This window comes from Ambystoma mexicanum, chromosome 3p, assembly GCF_040938575.1.
Source record: "Ambystoma mexicanum isolate Mex_15411 chromosome 3p, UKY_AmexF1_1, whole genome shotgun sequence".
In the NCBI taxonomy this organism is placed as follows: Eukaryota; Metazoa; Chordata; class Amphibia; order Caudata; family Ambystomatidae; genus Ambystoma; species Ambystoma mexicanum.
Genome location: NC_090925.1, coordinates 689018122 through 689042094, shown reverse-complemented (window position 1 = coordinate 689042094; position 23973 = coordinate 689018122). Strand labels below are relative to the sequence as shown.

Genomic DNA, 23973 nt, shown 5'->3' with positions numbered 1-23973 from the left:
CTATATGGAGCAGAGACCCAGAAAATAATACCCTATTGTTATTGGGCCCTGAGAGAGGGTCGATTCTGGAGGCAGGTCTTAAATTTACCGAACTCTGAACCACTACCACTTTTGAGATATGAACTGGGCTTAATATCGGTTTATGCAATTTCCAAATGGAAATTATGTGCCTTATATCGCAAATGTTTATTGAACCAATGGACAAAAGGAATTACCAACATTATTTCTATCTATTTATTGAGTTCAGTAGATAACTTTCCCAAAGCATGGCGTTTAAAAATTCAGTCTATTAAGAAAAAGGCACAGGTAGATGAAATCTTGCTAATGGAGAACCCTAACAGAGCGAAAATAAAAATCTGGGAAGCAGACTGGATATATACTCACTTGGCCTGCGCAAATTATAAAAACTTTTTGGAATACCCGTACAAACTGAAATGTTACAATAAGGTGGCAAATTACATGATAAAGGCACCCAGCTCCAACCAGCGAGATGGCTTTATGAGATCTAGGATGAACCTATGGTTGACAAATGATGTATTGAACAGACGTAGGAATGATGGCATTGCTCTACAGTGTCGATTCTGTAATCACTATGCGGAAACTCTTAAACATTTATGTACTGAATGCGAGAAATTGCTTCCACTCCGTTGTATCCATTTTAAGCAGTTATTTATGGAACATCAGGTTTTGACATCAGAGAAGCTATGGGATTTGTTATTTTATACCAAACGAAAGGCAGTGAGATATGCTGTTGTAAATTACCTTCATCAATTGAAACTAGCAAAGCATATATCGTCGAAATGATTGTAAAATGCTTCGCTCAAAAAGCTATTCTTTTGATTCATGTTTATTGATGACTGATGTCTTAATATCTTGATGATCTGACATTCAATTTTATTTTTAATATTATAAGATGAAGATAATATTTTCTTCACCTACTTTTATTGTTTTATTGGCAATTTTTTATGTATTGTTAAGTTGAAAGGTCTCGAGTTTCTCGCGACCAAAACAACTAATAAATAAAAAAATAAAAAAATAATGTATGCGTTTGCTTTAAATGTTTCATTTCTCATTGATTCAGTAGTACTGTGGCAACAACCCTTACAATATTCTCCACTTCTACAAAGCACCCCTTTTTTCTTGCACTGAATTTTTTCAAATCATAAAGGTACATTCCCCATGCCCCATTGCTCCCCTTCTCCACTCTCCTCGTCTGCTCTAAATCGTAATGCTTCTGGGGAGAAGTGTTTTATTTTTCCTTGTTTTACTCTTGGTTCAGTGATTTTCAGTAAACTTTATGTGTATCGCTGTATTATCTATAGTTCGTCTTCTTACTGTGAACAATAGTTTCTTATAATCTGCAGTTTTCGTGTTATCACGGCCCATCACATTATTGTTACTTAAGTCTGTAACGTTAGTACTGTTTGTTCTCAATGTTGGTTATTTAATTTCATATGGTGTGTAATGTAATAGTTTATAATGTATTTGTATAACAGTCTTTACTGTTATATTTTGTATCACAGTTGTTAAACGATATATTGGTACACTTCTTAATGTTGCTATTATTGCAATCCCCAGTATAAGTGTTGCAACTGTCCATGATATGAAGGATTTTACCATCTATAATTTAAATATTGTATACTTCAGTCCATAATGTTAGGTTTGCACAGTCGGTAACATTCGTTTTAGTACAGCTCATAATGTAAACAGTTATTACAGTCCTCAGTGTTAGTGTTATTGCAGTCTGTAATAGCATTTTGTATTTGTATTTGTATTTGTTTTATTTATAACGCGCAGACCATCAGGCCCGGAGGCATCTGGGCGCAATTTGTACAAAGTTACAATAATGCATATATACAGACATAAAAATTACATTGAGGAATACTAACAGTGTTTCTATCTACATACATTACAGTAATTATAATGCCGTTCGGCTTAACAGTAGATATACCCATAGGGTGTACAGAAAATAGTAACGGAGGTCAGTGGGCCAGAGTATGTAAGACAAGGGAGCAGTTATTGTATTTCATAAAGCAAATGTTCCTCCAGTTAATAATGTTAAATTGTTGTCACAGTCTGTAATATTAGTGTCATACAGTCTACAATGTAAATACCACTGCAGTTAGCTGTGTTAAATTGATTGCACAGTGTGTAATATTAGTGTCATTACAGTCTACAATGTAAATGTGTCTACAATGCATGAAGTTGGCCTTTTTCACAATGTAAATGTGCTTGTAGCCTGTAATACGCATGGCAGAGCAGTCATAAAGGTGGCAGTATTATTACAGTCTATAATGTCGGCCTCCTTAGATGAATAATGCACATGTTCTTCCAGTCCATAATGCTAGTATTATTGCAGACTCTAAGATGAAAGTTAAAACCTGTGCTATAACAGACTGCTATGTTGGTGTTATTGCAGACAATAATGTTATTGTTTTTATAGTGCATCCTGTAAAAGATATCACAGCTTGTAATGTTAGTGTTATTTCACTCTGTAAAATTACCAGTACGGCGCATTGGGTAGATGTTATAACATTCTGCAATCTTAGTGTTATTTCAGTGCATAATATCAGACTTATCACAGGCATTGGCAGCGGAGTTATTGCACTTCAGTGAGGAGATACTTAGTGAGCTCACTCCTCAGAGACAGAAGAAGAAATGAGATCCTGCTGATTAATGACTGCACTGGGAGTAGCAGCGACACCATCCCGGGCAGGACCGCTGGGCTGGCGGGCTCTGGGGGAGGGGGTGATCACATCTTCCTCTAACAGACATTATATCTTCATTAGTTATTCATCATCATGCCCCTAATTAATATCCATTATTTCTGTTCTACACGAGCACGCCTGAACATACTCTGTATACATTCTTAAATATGTTTGCTATTCATTATTCAATTTCAAAAAGAAGGTCATTCAAGGTCTCGGCATAACGGATGTGCTCCAATATATGTATCATGAGTAGTGTTTTATCTAATTATACAGATGGAAGATTAATGTAGAATGTCAGTGGTATGCGGCAGTGCCCCGGAGACTGGTGCTCAGGGGCTGAGATAGACTGCACTAAGAGGAGCTGGTCTTCTGGCAAATGGGAATGACAGATCTCGCGAGATGGGGTGCTCCCTGAGGATGTGGGGCTCTGATTGGCTAATCGCAGGAGATCTGGGATTCCAGATGAGGAGCACCAGTTGTCAGCATATGAGGGAGAATTAACTCAGACCCAGAAATCGCACCCTAACAGGCAGGCAGAATCCAAGGGGGGTATGAGGCCCCTGCCTATGAGAACAACTGCACCCAGGCAAGGAGGCGGATCCAGTGCGGGAGAAAGACCGCACTTGGGGGAGCTGGTGATCATAGGCCATCAGGAAGTTTGAATTCAGAAAAGATGGAGCGCTCTTCCCAGGAAACAGGTTGTCCATTGAAGGACTGGTAGTCTAAGTCCCTCACACGGACAGCACCAAGAGGAGCAGCAGATCCCAGTGCAGGTGGAGGAAACCACGAAGAGGAAGTGAGGATGCTAATCCTGGTGACACAATGCACCAACAGTAGTAAAACCACCCGCCCACCTCTTCCAGTTGTCCCAAACATAGGCTGCGTTGCTATGCAAGAGGACCGCTCAATGCAGGGCACATCTTGGTTCCCAGGAGGATCTCACTTTGAGATGCATGGGGATCTTGGCTGCAGAGCTCTACAACAGGCTCTCAGCGATCTCCTCTCGCTGCGATCCCCTCTCACTGCGATCCTCCCGCGCTGCGATCAGTGCTATCCCAATTTCCAAGAGTTTATTACGTTGTCTTCCTTTCTTTCCCCAGTTCCAGAGTCGGGCTCGAAAGAGAGCTTAATCCTGTTTTGGCAAAATGTACAACTAAGGGCATTGAGCACCCCCTGTTTAATGATCTCGATTGGAGCATGTAGGTTGTGTATGTGAGGTATCTTTAGAAAGACACTGAGCTGTCACGGCTCAGAGTGTGGACCGGGCCCCACACTTCATGAGTCTGTGTTCAGTGCTGATCATTCTGCCTAAGGCACTTGCGCAGCCCAGGGGGCGCACTGCGCATGTCCTGATAACCCGGAATAAGGTGGGGGATGGGATGCAGGGGCAATGTTGGATGCAATGGAGGTGGATAAGAAATGATATTCACTCCAACAAAATATAGAAAACTTTTTTCAGTTGCTGAGGATGATCTGATCACCATTGATCCACAAAAGACATTGACACCTTAAAGTTACACTCAATTTATATGGAAGGATCACATCCACTCACCATGAGACTGCATTCACTCACTGTTGAATCTCTCAGGTTGACTCACTGTGGATTCCCTTGCACACACTTCATGCAATATTGGCTCACTGTGGACGAGGATCCACTCACTGTGCTCTTGGTCATGGTATCACACTCTCTTAAAGCAGGTAGGGGAAATAAAGCCACTCACTGTGGATGCAAAGGTCGCTGGTGCAGTTCCTGGTCTCCAGGTCGGCCCCCTTGCACTCCACACCACCGCTTCGAGGCACAGGGTGTGAGCACTCCCGGCTGCGCCACTGCATGCAGTCCATAGAGCATGGCGACCACTTGCTCCACTCCGACCAGCCTCCGTCCACTGGACATGCAGAATTGAGGGGGACAGAAGCAAAGAAAAGTCTATTAGTTCCTGTGGCTTGTGGCAGTGTGCCTCCTCCACATATCTGAACCGCGGGTATGGATGGTGTGGGGGTAGGGTTCTCCCGTGAAGGTGGAAGAGGAAACCTGTTGTAGCCCCCAAGAAGAACACACCGTGTGTTCTGCTACATGGGTGTCTGATCCTCTGAGAAGTGAGGGCATAGTCAGTCCCAGGTAGACTGCCTTGTGGCACAATGGGCTCTGGTTAGGTTGAGAGATCTTGCCTGGAACTGATACGTTAGATTGGGGAATACCGCCATTACAGGGTTTGAAATTGAGATTCGATGAGCAGGTGCTAAAACCAGCTTCTGGGTGTTGGGCCTCACCCTGAAGGCAGGAGCTACCAGAGGGGAACCAGGAGCTACCAGAAAAGCTTCTTCAACATTTCGTCCATTTTGTATGAACCATTGTGTTTAAATGTGCATTCATTGCATTGTAATTCTTCTTTCCAAACATTCCCACATACTCAAAGTTAATGTCACATTTACACGTTTGGAAGGCCATTTGGAAGGCACCAGTTGGCCCCAGGAGCCAAAGGTAGCTTCTGATAGCTGTTGGTTTCAAGCTAACCAGGCTCTACTATGCTAGAAGCAGGAGCTAAATGTACCCCAGCTCCCCTCAATTTAGGGTTGTTATTAAGTTATAGAAGGCGGGGTGCCAAGACCATACGCTCAGCCTGGGATGCAGGGAGTACGTTTCATAAGTGGCTGTTTTAATGTGAGTTTAATGTGAGAGAAATAGGAAGAAGTTCTGAAGAGTGCCGCCCTTAGGTGCGTTGTTGATGCTTTAAGCGTGTACTGATTTTAACCCATGAGCCTTTGGGTACACATTCCGCATCATGGATCCACTTAAATGCTGCACTTAACATGGATTTGCTCTTGTGCTTTCATCGTCTACATATGCCCCCACTGGCAGCACCACCTATGGATGGCCCTGACAAGGCACCTTAGTAAGCAGGGGTCATTATAGAGGGCTTAATGCAAACACCAAGTCCACTTGTCACTCACCCAGGTACACCGGTAGAATTGGAACCAAAATGGTAGCCAAGGAGTTGCATTGGCAGAGAAGGGTAGAGGAGGCAAAGGACTAGCCCCGGGGGCCTGGAGGGGCATGTGTGACAACAGAGGGCTACGGGAGGCATAGGAGGGCAATGGCTGGTACTGATGGGGAGGAAGAGCCAAGGCTTTGCATGGGCAGTAGCGGAGTAGGGGAGATCATCGTGGGAGAAAACATGGTGAAGGTGGCACCAAGGTGGTAGTGGAGAGAACAGAAGGCCACACGCGGGAGGGAGAGGCGGGGCAAGAAGAGTGGAAGAGGTGTCAGAGAAGGGGTAGCGGCAGTCAAGGTGGGGGAAGGGGCAGTACACGAGTGCTAATGGCATTAGAAGAGGATAAAGGTGAGATTGCGCTCCCTGCAGGACTCCTTTAGCTTCTAGGCGCTGGATCGGGATCAAACTCATGTCTAAATGCATAGCCTTTTTCGCCCACGGTGAGCGCATGCAATGCATTTTTTATATATCAATAGATTACAAAAAGCAGAAGTATCATCGGGAGAACATTTCGTCCTTCATTTGAATGTCAAAGCAAACATGTTATATCACAATATATGTATGTATTGAATAATGATGACATCAGCTGATTAACTATTGACAAGCTAGCCCCGATGGTGGTCATTTGCAATCTTCAGATGTTCTCAGAATATTTCAAGCTGCTATGATAAGGAATTGATTTTCGACTAATGGCCAGTGACAACATTATTGCATGACATGTCTTATTGAAGGCCTGGGAGTGAGGAAAATGAAAGGGAGTAGTGGTGGCTAAGGAGGGGGGAGGAGGGCAGGAAAGAGGAGGGGAGCTCTCAGAAGAGCAGTCGAGAGGGTGAAGGTGGTTGCGCGGAGGTGGTAGGGAAGGGGTGACTGCGGCTTAGGGGCTGGTTATGGCAGGGGAGCGGTGGAGAGGGTGAAGGTGGTTGCGCGGAGGTGGTAGGGAAGGGGTGACTGCGGCTTAGGGGGTGGTTATGGCAGGGGAGCGGTGGAGAGGGTGTGCGAATTGGCAGAGGAGGCATGGGGTGGCAGAGGGGGTGAAGGTGGCACAGGAGGGTTAGAAGTGGTAGAGGAGGGGGGAGGTGGCAGAAGAGGGGTGGAGGATGGGTTGGAGGAGAAAGAGAAGGGCTGGAGGTGATTTAGGAATTGTCAGAAGAGGTGTGAAAGTGACAGAGTGGAGTGAAGGGGTGAAAGTGACAGAGGGGGTGGAGTTGGCAGAGGAGTGGGCAGACGAGGGGGTGCTTAGGTGATAGTCAGAACGGAGGAGGGGTGAAGGTGGCAGAGGGGAAGGCAGGCTGGAGATGGCACAGGTGGGGCTGGCAGAGGAGCAGTGGAGATGGTAAGGGCGGATCAGAGGATGGCATGACGGGCCTAGGTGGCCAAGGAGGGGGTTTGCAGAGCCCACCGCGGGCCCGCGGGCAGTCAGTCCCCGCTCTCACGTGTGATGCCGAGGTAATAGCACGAGACGCTCCGAGTTTCTGTTCCATTAAAGCGACATGTGCCATAATGAGGGATCGGTGTTCGCAAATCCTCCCGCTGGAGATAACAGAGCGTTAAATAAGACGCGCTCGGCAGACAGATCAATAGATGGAGATGAGGGATGAATGCAGCCCGGGCCGGGCTCAGCCCACACACCGCTCAAAGCAGGCAACCACTGCAGCGCTGCATGCCAGCCACGGCGCAGTGCTAGCACGGCACGCAGAGGCTACGCAGCGAGCAGTGACTCCAGCCGGGCTATTCTGCACACTGCAGACCTCGAACACTGTGCCTCTGTGCACACTGTAGAGTGCCTCGAGCTGTGCTGAACCCGCACACCGCTCAAAGCAAGCAACCACTGCAGCGCTGCATGCCCGCCACGGCGCAGTGTTAGCACGGCACGCAGAGGCTGCGCAGCGAGCAGTGCCTCCAGCCGGGCTATTCTGCACACTGTGCAGACCTCGAACAGTGTGCCTATGTGCACACTGTAGAGTGCCTCGAGCTGTGCTCAGACCGCACACCGCTCAAAGCAGGCAATCACTGCAGCGCTGCATTCCCGCCACGGCGCAGTGCTAGCACGGCGTGCAGAGGCTACGCAACGAGCAGTGACTCCAGCCGGGCTATTTTGCACACTGTGCAGATCTCGAACACTGGGCCTATGTGCACACTGTAGAGTGCCTCGATCTGTGCTGAACCCGCACACCGCTCAAAGCAGGCAACCACTGCAGCGCTGCATGCCCGCCATGGCGCAGTGCTAACACGGCACACAGAGGCTACGCAGTGAGCAGTGCCCCCAGCCGGGCTATTCTGCAAACTGTGCAGACCTCGAACACTGTTTTTTGTAACTGGAGGGAAGGGCCCTTGAAGTGTCAGAGCAGAGGGCTGTAGAGAACAAAATACACAAGTGGGTTCGCTCTGACAACTAGATTTTAGGGGGTACTCTTTTTTTGAAGTACACATTAAGTTATTTAGTCATGTCACAGGTATTCAATCATGTGTAATCAAGGTGAAACCTAAACACAAATAGAATTAAAGATTCACATATTCACATATGGTAAAGTTGCATTTATTAATTATGCATCTCAACATAGAGGGATTAGTAACCCAAAGTATTTAGTTTTTTATCAAAGGCTTTTGCAATGTTGTAGACCTTTGCATTTAAATTTGTAAATTCGAAAAAGTTTTTTCAAAAATATAGTTCCATTTTGGTGCTTTGGAATTGAATAGTGACCACCACCTATTAGTGACAAGTGATAGTAGATTTTATCTATATAAACATATTACAACCAATATTGACAACAATAAATTTGAAAAGCTATTGGTTTTCTGTAGCCAGGCTTTCGGGTGACCTAACACATGGTCGACGTCCTGAGTTGAATCATAAGTTGTTTGGAGACAGTTAATAAGGACTAGCAGGAGATGGAAGAGAGGCTGGTCCTTGGACGTTTCGGCAGATAGCCTTCATCTTGGGCCTGATATAGGTCGCCCTGGAAAGGAATCCAGGGGACTCTATTAGTGATTAGGATAAAATTCATGGGAAGATTACGTAACATGACATTTAAAAACAACCTTAGTTGTGGGGCATCATAGGCTAAATTAGCCATCACACACACATGGGCAAAGCATAAGCACTGACCTTTGGGGTCTAGGTCTTTGGTAGGGCCTGGACGCCTAGGTGTGCAGATGGTGTAGAGTCCAGGACGCGGGAGAACCTTGGGGTGTAGCTAGTATCTGTCGAGAGTTATAAACAGAGAGAAAAAGAAAAAGGAGATCGGGTTGCTAATTGCTCCTTAATCTTAGTGGAAGACATGGTTATGTGCATAGCAGAGTAGTAGGCACATAGTAGAAAAGGGGTACACGAGCTCACCTTTTCTTTGTTGGGTCTTGTGACGTGGCCCTGGTAAGGTGTGGAGGGAGCAGAACTCCAGGTACGTAATCCGGGTCTTACGGGCTGTATGCAGTTGATAGTTCTGCAGTAGCATAAAAAATGATGACAGGGGTGCCTGGTTAGTGATGCGCAAGGCGAGTGCCGACTCACTGTGTGTATGGAAGAGAGCTGCATTACCTGGTTTGAGTTCGGCGTTGCAGCGCAGTGACTGTCGTGGGCTAGGCTCCTCTCGTCTAGTCAGGATGTAGTCTGTCAGGCTGGTGGAGTAGCCGGCGTATGCATTATTGACTATGTCTGCCGGGGATACTCGCAAGAGACAAATGCGGCGGCGCTGTCGAGTAAAATAGACGGAGCTCTTTCGATCGTGTGCCTGTGCGCATGCGCGCGGTGTATAGTGTTGCACTTGCGGCGCAACTGCGCAGCTGCTAGGTTTCGTTTTGTGACGAAAAGGCAATATTGTCTATTAAATGTATTAAAAATTGCCGGAGACCTTACAGATGTATGTTGAAGGGTGTGTCTAGGACAATTGGTGCATTAATACAATGAAGGAGTCCTGTATGGATAAGTAACACTGGGCTAGTAAAGATGGGGCATACCATCGCATAGATGGGATAGGTGATAACCTTGTGAGGCTGAAAACAAGAAGGGTCGTGGGACCTCAGGGTTCAAGCCTGTGTACTTCAGAGAAATGGGTTCATGGAATTGCAGAGTTCTTGCGTGTACCTCTAAAATATATTAGTTGATAGCGTCCTTCGAAAATGGTGGTTATGGATCCATCTGGTGCAGGAGCTTGTTAGCGGCGGTATCTAGTTGGTTCCGCCTCATTGAGTCCCAAGATGGTGCTTTTGAGCTTGAAAATCCACCAGGCTTCTTTGTGGTTCAGGGAGTTGGTGACATTACTAGTGTTGGATACTAGATCTGCTATCCACCAAAGAATGTCGTCTGGTCCATGGTGTTTTTCAATATAGTGTTGGACCAAGGGAGATGTTATAGATTTACATCTGATCCGTGAGCGGTGTTCACCAATTCTTTTGTTGATCTGACGGGTGGTTTGGCCTACGTAACGTAGTCCACAGGGGCACTCTATTATATAGATAACATTGGCTGTTTTACAGTTTGTAAATTTTCTGAGTTGCCATTCCTTATCTTCTATTTTGAAGTAGTTCATTTTCTTTGTGAAACGGCAAACAGTGCATGTGCCACATGGATGATGACCTCTTATTTCCCGCATGTTCCAAATGGTGGATCTTTGATTCTTAGTTTCTAGTCTGGCATGTGTCAAAAGGTCTTTGAAATTCTTTGATCTCTTTAGTGCCATTCTTGGTATTTTTTCTTCCGGTAAACTTAGTTGTACCAGCGGCCAGAATTTCTTTAGAATGCCCTTGATTTTGGTGGTATCAGGGTTGAAGGTCGAAACGAAGGTTAGGGTGTCATCTTGTTGTGTATTTGCTGCTTTTGGTGTTAGCAAGTTTTCTCTTGGCGTATACTTCGCTCTTTTCGTGGTCCTCCTTATGAGTTTCTTTGGGTATCCTCTGTCCATCAGTTTGTCCTGTAAGTTTTTGGCATGTTTCTTGTATTGTTCTAGTTCTGTACAGTTGCGGCGTAGTCGTAGAAACTGACCATATGGGAGGTTATCCCGTAGGTTTTTGGGGTGGTGACTGTTATAGTGTAACAGAGTATTACGATCTGTTTTTTTGGTGAAGAGGTCACATATCAGTGTTCCATTCTTATCCATAATGCAGAGGTCTAAAAAGTTGATTGATGTATTGTTGCTTTGCATGGTGAATTGGATGTTTTGAGATTTTGTGTTAAGCCAGTTGAAAAATACACTCAGGTTAGCTTCGTTGTCCTTCCATATTAGGATCACGTCATCAATATATCTGTACCATGAGACAATTTTGTCGTGAAACGGGTTGGAGATGTTGATGACATGTGCGTGTTCAAATTCTGCCATGAAGATGACTGCTAGGCTGGGTGCGAATGCCGCTCCCATAGCTGTACCCTTCGTTTGAAGGTAGAAGTTGTCATCGAATTGGAAGAAGTTGTTCGTCAAAGCCAATTCTAAGAGTTCAACTATAAAGTTGATTGGTACTCTTCTTTGATTCATGTGGTGGGTCAGATGGTGCCTTATGCACTCTACCGCTGCTTCTTGGGGAATGCTTGTGTACAGACTAACTATGTCCATGGTCACTAAAAGTTCTTTTTCTTTGTTGAACATTAGTCCTTCAAATTTTGTGATGGTCGTCATAGTATCTTTCAGGTAAGTTGGTGTTTGTTGGCTCAGAGGTTTAAGGAAGTGGTCAATAAACTTGCACACTGGTTCTAGTATTGAACCGCAGCCTGACACAATGGGTCTCCCTGGTGGCTTAAGGCTGTTTTTGTGAACTTTAGGTAGTGCGTAGAATGCCGGTATGCGGTTATCTGAGGTATTAAGAAAGATCTCTTCGCGGGCCGTAATCCAGTCTTGCTCTAAGGCATATCTTGTTGCTTCCTGAATCTTATTCTTGATACTTGCTGTGGGATCTTTCCTGAGTTTTTGGTAATTTTGTTCTTCGTTAAGTAGTGTCATTACCATCTCCTTGTATTGTATTATGTTTTGAATTACAATACCTCCCCCTTTATCCGCTGGTTTGATGATTAGTTGTTTATTTTCTGCTAGATTTTTCAGAGCCTTACTTTCGCCTGTAGTGAGGTTGTGCCTTGTGCGTCGTGGTCGGGTTTGGAGTTTTTTAATTTCTTTGGTGATGCATTTTTCAAAGGTTAACAGGGACCCTGGGACCTCATTATCCATAGGGTTGAAAGTGGATTTTACTTTCAGGCCTGTTTCCGTACGGAGGTACATGGACACTTCCTAAGGGAATATCTTAGAGTGAACCTTGTCCCGATGGGACTGATAGTTAGGAATGAACCAGCACTATTCCTAGAAGATAAGGACTACATGCTAGGCTTAGAAAAATCTAGCAGAAAATAAACAACTAATCATCAAACCAGCGGATAAAGGGGGAGGTATTGTAATTCAAAACATAATACAATACAAGGAGATGGTAATGACACTACTTAACGAAGAACAAAATTACCAAAAACTCAGGAAAGATCCCACAGCAAGTATCAAGAATAAGATTCAGGAAGCAACAAGATATGCCTTAGAGCAAGACTGGATTACGGCCCGCGAAGAGATCTTTCTTAATACCTCAGATAACCGCATACCGGCATTCTACGCACTACCTAAAGTTCACAAAAACAGCCTTAAGCCACCAGGGAGACCCATTGTGTCAGGCTGCGGTTCAATACTAGAACCAGTGTGCAAGTTTATTGACCACTTCCTTAAACCTCTGAGCCAACAAACACCAACTTACCTGAAAGATACTATGACGACCATCACAAAATTTGAAGGACTAATGTTCAACAAAGAAAAAGAACTTTTAGTGACCATGGACATAGTTAGTCTGTACACAAGCATTCCCCAAGAAGCAGCGGTAGAGTGCATAAGGCACCATCTGACCCACCACATGAATCAAAGAAGAGTACCAATCAACTTTATAGTTGAACTCTTAGAATTGGCTTTGACGAACAACTTCTTCCAATTCGATGACAACTTCTACCTTCAAACGAAGGGTACAGCTATGGGAGCGGCATTCGCACCCAGCCTAGCAGTCATCTTCATGGCAGAATTTGAACACGCACATGTCATCAACATCTCCAACCCGTTTCACGACAAAATTGTCTCATGGTACAGATATATTGATGACGTGATCCTAATATGGAAGGACAACGAAGCTAACCTGAGTGTATTTTTCAACTGGCTTAACACAAAATCTCAAAACATCCAATTCACCATGCAAAGCAACAATACATCAATCAACTTTTTAGACCTCTGCATTATGGATAAGAATGGAACACTGATATGTGACCTCTTCACCAAAAAAACAGATCGTAATACTCTGTTACACTATAACAGTCACCACCCCAAAAACCTACGGGATAACCTCCCATATGGTCAGTTTCTACGACTACGCCGCAACTGTACAGAACTAGAACAATACAAGAAACATGCCAAAAACTTACAGGACAAACTGATGGACAGAGGATACCCAAAGAAACTCATAAGGAGGACCACGAAAAGAGCGAAGTATACGCCAAGAGAAAACTTGCTAACACCAAAAGCAGCAAATACACAACAAGATGACACCCTAACCTTCGTTTCGACCTTCAACCCTGATACCACCAAAATCAAGGGCATTCTAAAGAAATTCTGGCCGCTGGTACAACTAAGTTTACCGGAAGAAAAAATACCAAGAATGGCACTAAAGAGATCAAAGAATTTCAAAGACCTTTTGACACATGCCAGACTAGAAACTAAGAATCAAAGATCCACCATTTGGAACATGCGGGAAATAAGAGGTCATCATCCATGTGGCACATGCACTGTTTGCCGTTTCACAAAGAAAATGAACTACTTCAAAATAGAAGATAAGGAATGGCAACTCAGAAAATTTACAAACTGTAAAACAGCCAATGTTATCTATATAATAGAGTGCCCCTGTGGACTACGTTACGTAGGCCAAACCACCCGTCAGATCAACAAAAGAATTGGTGAACACCGCTCACGGATCAGATGTAAATCTATAACATCTCCCTTGGTCCAACACTATATTGAAAAACACCATGGACCAGACGACATTCTTTGGTGGATAGCAGATCTAGTATCCAACACTAGTAATGTCACCAACTCCCTGAACCACAAAGAAGCCTGGTGGATTTTCAAGCTCAAAAGCACCATCTTGGGACTCAATGAGGCGGAACCAACTAGATACCGCCGCTAACAAGCTCCTGCACCAGATGGATCCATAACCACCATTTTCGAAGGACGCTATCAACTAATATATTTTAGAGGTACACGCAAGAACTCTGCAATTCCATGAACCCATTTCTCTGAAGTACACAGGCTTGAACCCTGAGGTCCCACGACCCTTCTTGTTTTCAGCCTCACAAGGTTATCACCTATCCCATCTATGCGATGGTATGCCCCATCTTTACTAGCCCAGTGTTACTTATCCATACAGGACTCCTTCATTGTATTAATGCACCAATTGTCCTAGACACACCCTTCAACATACATCTGTAAGGTCTCCGGCAATTTTTAATACATTTAATAGACAATATTGCCTTTTCGTCACAAAACGAAACCTAGCAGCTGCGCAGTTGCGCCGCAAGTGCAACACTATACACCGCGCGCATGCGCACAGGCACACGATCGAAAGAGCTCCGTCTATTTTACTCGACAGCGCCGCCGCATTTGTCTCTTGCGAGTATCCCCGGCAGACATAGTCAATAATGCATACGCCGGCTACTCCACCAGCCTGACAGACTACATCCTGACTAGACGAGAGGAGCCTAGCCCACGACAGTCACTGCGCTGCAACGCCGAACTCAAACCAGGTAATGCAGCTCTCTTCCATACACACAGTGAGTCGGCACTCGCCTTGCGCATCACTAACCAGGCACCCCTGTCATCATTTTTTATGCTACTGCAGAACTATCAACTGCATACAGCCCGTAAGACCCGGATTACGTACCTGGAGTTCTGCTCCCTCCACACCTTACCAGGGCCACGTCACAAGACCCAACAAAGAAAAGGTGAGCTCGTGTACCCCTTTTCTACTATGTGCCTACTACTCTGCTATGCACATAACCATGTCTTCCACTAAGATTAAGGAGCAATTAGCAACCCGATCTCCTTTTTCTTTTTCTCTCTGTTTATAACTCTCGACAGATACTAGCTACACCCCAAGGTTCTCCCGCGTCCTGGACTCTACACCATCTGCACACCTAGGCGTCCAGGCCCTACCAAAGACCTAGACCCCAAAGGTCAGTGCTTATGCTTTGCCCATGTGTGTGTGATGGCTAATTTAGCCTATGATGCCCCACAACTAAGGTTGTTTTTAAATGTCATGTTACGTAATCTTCCCATGAATTTTATCCTAATCACTAATAGAGTCCCCTGGATTCCTTTCCAGGGCGACCTATATCAGGCCCAAGATGAAGGCTATCTGCCGAAACGTCCAAGGACCAGCCTCTCTTCCATCTCCTGCTAGTCCTTATTAACTGTCTCCAAACAACTTATGATTCAACTCAGGACGTCGACCATGTGTTAGGTCACCCGAAAGCCTGGCTACAGAAAACCAATAGCTTTTCAAATTTATTGTTGTCAATATTGGTTGTAATATGTTTATATAGATAAAATCTACTATCACTTGTCACTAATAGGTGGTGGTCACTATTCAATTCGAAAGCACCAAAATGGAACTATATTTTTGAAAAAACTTTTTCGAATTTACAAATTTAAATGCAAAGGTCTACAACATTGCAAAAGCCTTTGATAAAAAACTAAATACTTTGGGTTACTAATCCCTCTATGTTGAGATGCATAATTAATAAATGCAACTTTACCATATGTGAATATGTGAATCTTTAATTCTATTTGTGTTTAGGTTTCACCTTGATTACACATGATTGAATACCTGTGACATGACTAAATAACTTAATGTGTACTTCAAAAAAAGAGTACCCCCTAAAATCTAGTTGTCAGAGCGAACCCACTTGTGTATTTTGACCTCGAACACTGTGCCTATGTGTACACTGTAGAGTGCCTCGAGCTGTGCTCAACCCACACGCCGCTCAAAGCATGCAACCACTGCAGCGGTGCATGTGCGCCAGGTTGCAGTGCTAGCACGGTGCTCAGAGGCTGCACAGCAAGCAGTGCCTCCAGCCGGGCTATTCTGCACACTGTGCAGACCTCAAACACTGTGCCTATGTGTACACTGTACAGTGCCTCGAGCTGTGTTCAACCCGCACACCGCTCAAAGCAGGCAACCACTGCAGCGCTGCATGCCCGCCACGGCGCAGTGCTAGCATGGCACGCAGAGGCTGCGCAGCAAGCAGTGCCTCCAGCCGGGCTATTCTGCACACTGTGCAGACCTCGAACACTGTGCCTATGTGTACACTGTAGAGTGCCTCGAGCTGTGCTCAACCCACACGCCGCTCAAAGCATGCAACCACTGCAGCGGTGCATGTGCGCCAGGTTGCAGTGCTAGCACGGTGCTCAGAGGCTGCACAGCAAGCAGTGCCTCCAGCCGGGCTATTCTGCACACTGTGCAGACCTCGAACAGTGTGCCTATGTGCACACTGTAGAGTGCCTCGAGCTGTGCTCAGACCGCACACCGCTCAAAGCAGGCAATCACTGCAGCGCTGCATTCCCGCCACGGCGCAGTGCTAGCACGGCGTGCAGAGGCTACGCAACGAGCAGTGACTCCAGCCGGGCTATTTTGCACACTGTGCAGATCTCGAACACTGGGCCTATGTGCACACTGTAGAGTGCCTCGATCTGTGCTGAACCCGCACACCGCTCAAAGCAGGCAACCACTGCAGCGCTGCATGCCCGCCACGGCGCAGTGCTAACACGGCACACAGAGGCTACGCAGTGAGCAGTGCCCCCAGCCGGGCTATTCTGCAAACTGTGCAGACCTCGAACACTGTGCCTATGTGTACACTGTAGAGTGCCTCGAGCTGTGCTCAACCCACACGCCGCTCAAAGCATGCAACCACTGCAGCGGTGCATGTGCGCCAGGTTGCAGTGCTAGCACGGTGCTCAGAGGCTGCACAGCAAGCAGTGCCTCCAGCCGGGCTATTCTGCACACTGTGCAGACCTCAAACACTGTGCCTATGTGTACACTGCACAGTGCCTCGAGCTGTGTTCAACCCGCACACCGCTCAAAGCAGGCAACCACTGCAGCGCTGCATGCCCGCCACGGCGCAGTGCTAGCATGGCACGCAGAGGCTGCGCAGCAAGCAGTGCCTCCAGCCGGGCTATTCTGCACACTGTGCAGACCTCGAACACTGTGCCTATGTGCACACTGTAGAGTGCCTCGAGCTGTGCTCAACCCGCACACCGCTCAAAGCAGGCAACCACTGCAGCGCTGCATGCCCACCACGGCGCAGTGCTAGCACGGCGCGCAGAGGCTACGCAGCGAGCAGTGTCTCTAGCTGGGCTATTCTGCACACTGTGCAGACCTCGAACACTGTGCCTATGTGCACTCTGTAGAGTGCTCGAGCTGTGCTCAACCCGCACACCGCTCAAAGCAGGCAACCACTGCAGCGCTGCATGCCCGCCGTGGCGCAGTGCTAGCACGGCGCGCAGAGGCTACGCAGAGAGCAGTGCCTCCAGCTGGGCTATTCTGCACACTGTGCAGACCTCGAACACTGTGCCTATTTGCACACTGTAGAGTGCCTCGAGCTGTGCTAAACCCGCACACCGCTCAAAGCAGGCAACCACTGCAGCGCTGCAGGCCCGCCATGGCGCAGGGCTAACACAGCGCGCAGAGGCTACGCAGCAAGCAGTGCCTCCAGCCGGGCTATTCTGCACACTGTGCAGACCTCGAACACTGTGCCTATGTGTACACTGAAGAGTGCCTCGAGCTGTGCTCAACCCACACACCGCTCAAAGCATGCAACCACTGCAGCGGTGCATGTGCGCCACGTTGCAGTGCTAGCATGGTGCGCAGAGGCTGCACAGCAAGCAGTGCCTCCAGCCGGACAGGTTCCGCACATTGCGCAGACCTCGAACACTGTGCCTCGGTGCACACTGTAGAGTGCCTCGAGCTGTGCTCAACCTGCAGGCCACTTAAGGCATGCAACCACTGCACCTGCACATGTCAGCATACTGCACAGTAACTGCCAGTGTGCACTGCTAGGACAGCGGCCAAGGCCAACACAGAGACCAGTGCCTTCGACCGTGCAGTTTCTGCATGCTGTGCAGAGCTCTTCGCTGTGCAGAGCTGCAAACTGCGCAGTGCCGACAGCTGTGCAATGCCCACACACTTGGAAGCGACACTGCAGAGCTCCCACTATTCCAGTCCTCATAACCACACATTGTGCAGCACTGACTAACACTGTGCAGACGTACAGCTCTGCAATACCCACATACTGGGGGGGCCTCCAAGCGCCCGCACAGTGTGCAGCACCTGTAACATGTTGTGTCAGCACACCGCACAGCCACTGTCAACATGCAGTGCCTTCGTCGGGGGATAGTGGCACTAAAATCACATGACCTTTGACCACGACCAGGAGCCTTTGCATACTTTTAATAAAAGCATTTTGTGCACTATGTGGGGTGCATTTAAAGGCCCTAAATAGAAGTCCCTTTCACATGAATGGCAGGATTTTACACAATGAAACAAAAACGGCCTGGCCTTTGTTTTTGTTTTTCAAGTAAAATTTAAGAGCCATGTGGTCAAGGCCTACCTGTCTTTACCAATGTGAGCTTTTAGAGCCCTTTTGGTAACACACATACAATGGATGGGATGCAGAATAACTCTGACACCAAATAATCAAAACAACTCAAGAAGATGGCAAAGATGTCTGTTTTATTAACAATTATCTAAAACAGGGACGTTACAACAGACGTTTGCTCAAGCTCTCATTGTATTTCAAATAAAATCACATTTATATAGCCTACGACAAGTTTTGATAGGCTCAAGGGGAACATCTAAGTATACTTTCTGTAAGGGGTAGGGTTGTGATTGGGTCTCTACTGCCAGGTGGACAACTTGTGACCACCTCTAGTGGAAGTCATCCTCAACTTTTTAAAGTACATGGTATATCATTGGCTCTCAAACTATAAGGCCCTTCGTTATATGGCCCTCTACAATTGGTTGGCACACTTGTGCCAGTCTGCAAGAGCATTCAGCTAACTAGCGGCACGTAAGCTCATACCCCAGGTGCCAGGAGGTGGACTTGACTGTACCTCCCCACCCAATTTTTTATTGCATGGTGTGATAAACCAGCAATTCCCAGGTCTAGGACTTATCCATTGCTGACAGGAGTCAGAAGCTCAGGAAGCCAAAGCCATGCGGGAGGGCTTCTTGCCAGGTGTGCTCAGGTTTCAAGGAGGGGTAATGACTTCTGGCTCCAGTTGGCATTAATCTGTGCCGCTCGGACAATATTGCAGCCCAAGACCATGAATGGACGAGGATCCTTCAATGATGGCTACCATCTTTCATGCTCTCTGTGCCACTCATGAAAGACACTCCCTGTTAATGAGGCAGCCCAGGAGGTGTTATTTCCCACTCCACAATGTTGTGTGTCTTGCTTACTAGTCCCTGTTGATGCAGTGTGTGGAGAAAGGCCTAGGTCCTCCGGCAGCTGCTTGGCTGCTGAGTACAGCGGTCCAGGGTTTGCATCCGGCTGGGTGTTCATGTTGCTGTTGAAAGGTGCAATTAATATATATATATATATATATATATATATATATATATATATATATTGGGCACTACTCAAATTAAATTCCACAATGAATACATTTCAGGATATATCAGGGTGTGGGGCAAGTTAATATACATGGGGCTTGGTGTAAGAAAAACATATACTAGAAATTGACTAGGAAAACTGTCCAAGGTCACTTCCCCTGGACAACCTTTATGTTAGTGTACCAACCAATGGCTACTAAAGACATTTTACATATTAAATCAAATGCAATCAATATAGAATTAAATTAAGTCGTATTTTAGAAACTGATATAAAATTCCAAAACAGTTTAGAGAAGGTATCTGCAGATGTATGAAAAGAAACTTCACAGTGCATTTTTAAACTTCAGTCAAGAATCAAAAAGGTAATGAACAAATTAAAAGAGACATGGATCTGTCATTCAATTTGAAGATGTCCTGTCTCATCGCGTTTCCGATCTGTAGATACTTCTTCAGACGAGAGTTCTAAATCCTTATTCAACAAATAACAGGATTTCAGTCCTAATTTTGTACTTGGGTATCCTCAGTCATAATTAGACCAATTAATCTGTATTCTTTTAATACAGTAAAATACGAGCTGGTCCAAAATTCTCTGTGCGAGTATGGAAAATGGTAACAGAATGTATATTATATCCAAATTCAATATTAAACCTAAACTTGCAATTCCATCAAACTGAAGTGGATGATGTAATTCAATGAGAAAGTCCGAATGGAGGATTGCACCCGTGGAGACTAGAGTGAAGGACCAGTTCTGAATTCCAGGACATGGCTCCTCATTGGCTACAAGGCATTGATTGGCAGAATTGAGCGCAGGCCCTACTGGACGTTTCTTGCATTCTTCGCTCATCACTAGTGGCTGTTAGCATGGACCCTGGGCAGGTTCAAAGACCAACTGGCAGCAGAACTGTTATCAGCTCTGTCCGCCTTCATGTGTGATGGGGCCCCTCTTTTGCTGTGCTCTTTCATTGGCCATCGTAGTTGTCGGCAGTTTCTGTGCTTTCAATGGCTCAACAGGCCACTTCTTCATCAGGGAGTCAGTGCTGCTGCTTATGGTCTACACTGGTTTGTAGCAGGAGTGGGTGGTGATGTCAGAGTATTGCTGTGGGTGCTGTTGCACGCATTGGAGGAAGACGGGAGTCTTTCCCTGGAGGTCCTTCTTGGTTTGCAGTAATTATAATACTCACCTAGAAAGCAGAACCTTAGAAGAATGCCGGCCCCTTGAGCTTACCTGATTGGCCCATCACATTCCCATGGTGATGTTGTCATGCTATCCCGGGGGGAGGGGGTGGAGGGCTAGAGAAAGGCTGCACCGGAGTGGTGCTGAAACGCACAATCTGCATTTTGAGAGGCTTCATGATCCAAGAGACGTGTGAAACTTGCTAATGCGATGGATGGGCTGCGAGGAGGCACTGGCATGGAAAGCATTTGTCTACGGGAAGAACTGGATGGCTCATGGTCACACTGATAGTCCATGTGACGTCAATTAGTAATGGGGGTAAGGATGGAGGACAAGGAACCATCAGGCAGTTTTTCTCGCTATTTCAACATGACCCTGAGTCCTTTTCAAAAACCTTTGGATAATGATTTGCTATGTTTTCATGCGGGAATGTAGCCAGGGTGGTAAATTGGGAGTGTGGGTGATGAGTGACGTGGCCTGTGGTGTTGGACAGTTGGTGGTGAATTTCTCAGCCCAGTTTATGGGTATGTAGGGTCAGTCTTGGGTGTGGCAACAAAGGGGGAGAGTGCCCAGTAACTTCTCAAAAACCAGAGGCAAGGGGCCTACTGCGATTTCAGGGAGACACTGCAGATACGTATCTTGGGCCGGAGCTCCACAGTCACATAGACTTGTGTGTTCTGCTGTAACCGCTGGCTGACTGGGATGACCATGAGAGAGATCATGTTTGATATTCAACTATATTCAACAACATGCTGATTTAATAAAACCCCAACATGATATGATAGGTTATTTATAATGCGCTTAATACCCAGAGGTTTCTAAGCGCAGACCCGGGGATCGAACCTGTGGTGCTTCATGTCGTCTTGCATCCAAGGCAAGCACGTTGCACCTGAGCTATCCTCTGAACATGCGAACCACATACGATACCGGAGGAAAATGCGAGCATGTGTTGTCTCCTTTGCGCCTTCAATATATTGCTGGTGAATACGTCATTCTAAATCCTCTCTTTACTATTGAGGTTGACCGCATTAGGTCTGTTTTGGCTTGTGCTATTAACTATAAGCTACTCGCATCTGCGTTCATCACTTTATTGCCTGGTTCTATTTATGTTCTATAAAATGGCCTCCTGCTGTCTAATGTAGTCCGCCAGGGGGCGTCTGCTCACAGCCTTGGAGTCCCTACACGCCCTGCGTCCCGTTAATCCGCTCACGAGCATTGTGTGAGAACGTTAATCCAGATTTGCAATGGTGGATTAGATTGAAAACCTTTGCCACCCAGAGCCTGCTTCCAGTCTACACAGATTGGAACAGACTGTGCTAAGTGCTGTGAGAGTCAAAGGGGACAGGCAGACAGGTGATTTACAGCGATGAAAGAGGCAGAGGGAGAGGGGGAGAGAGAGAGAGAGTTCTGAAAAGGAGAGTGATGAAGTGCGAGAAAGAAAAGCGCAAAAGAGAGGAGGGAGCGGGAACATATGTATTGGTGTAGAGAGAAAGAGGGAGGAGAGAGAGACGGAACAGGAGAGAATTGAGCTGAGAGAGAGAAAGGGAGCAAGAGAGAAGAAAGGTAAAGATATGGAGACAGAGAACCAGAGAGAGGGGCAAAAGAAACATGTAGGGAGAGCCAGAGCGACCAAAGAAAAGAGCAATTAAATGTGAAAGTGAAAGGGGGCGAGAGAGGGGGAAACGATCATGGGTGTAAATATATACATATATGGTGTTGTGAAAACATGCCCAAATTCCCCAACCACAAAGCTGTCAGGACTATACACTACACTGATGATCCCTAATAAGCGTGAAACCAGGTATGTAGCTGTCCTGATAGCCTTGGGTTGATTAGGCTATGTAGCACCTCCCTCTTAGACAAAGACAATTTCCTGGAGAAAAAGGTTTGCATTTGAGCTAATTTGCATACCCACAATGCCTTGTTATTGTAGCTCAGAGTTGTAGGTGAACTTCCAGCGATGGCTACCAGGTGGCATTGTGGAATGTGTGACTTGGCTCAAATGGACTTTCCTAATTTCACAAATCAGGTGAAAGGTTTTTTTCAAACCTTTTTACACCCATCATAACTTTCCTGGTGTTGTATATATATATATATATATATATATATATATATATATATATATATATATACACATGATGAGATGAGGAGAGACACTGAACAGGAGAGCAATGAGGAGAGAGAGAAAGGGAACAAGAGAGATAACATTTTTCAAAAAATTAAAAAAATTATATATATATATATATATATATATATATCGAAAAGAAAGAGCACTCCCGCGGGCCAATGGTGAATGCCAGACTCCAAGAAAAATGACAAAAAGAACACCATGTACTAAATACAGATGTAAATGAAAAAAATGAAATGCATAACGGGCAGCAGCACAAAAACATAGACAGAGGCAGGACGCCGTGGTGCACAACCTGCATACAACGGGTTTCGCGCTACACTGAGCGCTTGATCACGTAAGGGGGGAGGAGGGATAACTGACATAAGTATAAATCACACAACTGGTCCTTCTACTCTGTTGATTAACTCTGTGGAAGCCAAGCAGTCAAGTGAACGCGCTGGCGGCCATGATGGAATGGAGTGGAAATGCATGCATGTCAAAGGAAAGCCAAAAACAAATGGGGCAAAAAACACATACTTAGGTGCGTAGTGCACAAGTACTGGTACGTGTAAATGACAATACGGTTGAAAAAAAGGAAAAACAGAGCCGTCTGATGTAAAAGTACAGAACAAATGTCGAAGTAACATAAATACATGTAAAATACAAAGTCAAGAATAATGACAGATATAAGAACAAAGGCTGGCAAAATGTTCCCCACATTTTTTTTGGCAATGCATGCATTTCGACAATAAAATAACACCTCATAGTGAAGAGAGTCAGATACACAGATGGTAAAATAGTACAATATTAAAACCACAGAGTTGTAAATTGCATTAAAATAACCAACATGAGGCGTGCACACGAATAGCACAGATATTAAAAACCCAATCTAAAACATGCAACAGGAAGGTAGGCTGGCTACTGCAATCTAAAGTCAAAAAGATGACTAAAGTGCTAGCGCAAGGGGGGCGATAAGAGCACCACTAGTAGAAGTAAAAGGTACTGATACCTACAATCATGGGTCAGAGGCAAGAACCCAACCATCCCTAATCATGATGCATAACAATTTTGCATGGTCCTGCGTATAGAAAAGCACGATAGTACATATTAAATGCAAGCAGAGTTTGTAAAGAAAGAACAGTCTGAAGGGGCACACCTCATAATGTAAAATAATGACACGGGGCCAGCACCGGCTGCTGGGATAGACAATGGTCGCTATTCGAATCATAGAAAAAGGATAGAGTATAAATATAACATATAAAGCAAATCCAAATACAGACCTTCCAGGCGTAAAGTGCATGAGTAGCAACAAGCCAAGAAAAA

At 45.7% G+C, this 23973-nt stretch overlaps 1 protein-coding gene across 2 annotated transcripts in view; it reads right to left on the bottom strand.

Annotated features, from left to right (window-relative positions):
• Window positions 1-23973, bottom strand: part of UNC5A (unc-5 netrin receptor A) — a 1152281-nt gene that overhangs the window by 264417 nt on the left and 863891 nt on the right. For both annotated transcript variants that reach the window (XM_069651483.1, XM_069651482.1), the window contains one exon: window positions 4433-4597. In XM_069651483.1, coding sequence (XP_069507584.1) covers window positions 4433-4597 — 165 coding nt within the window. The remainder of the gene's footprint in view (window positions 1-4432; window positions 4598-23973) is intronic.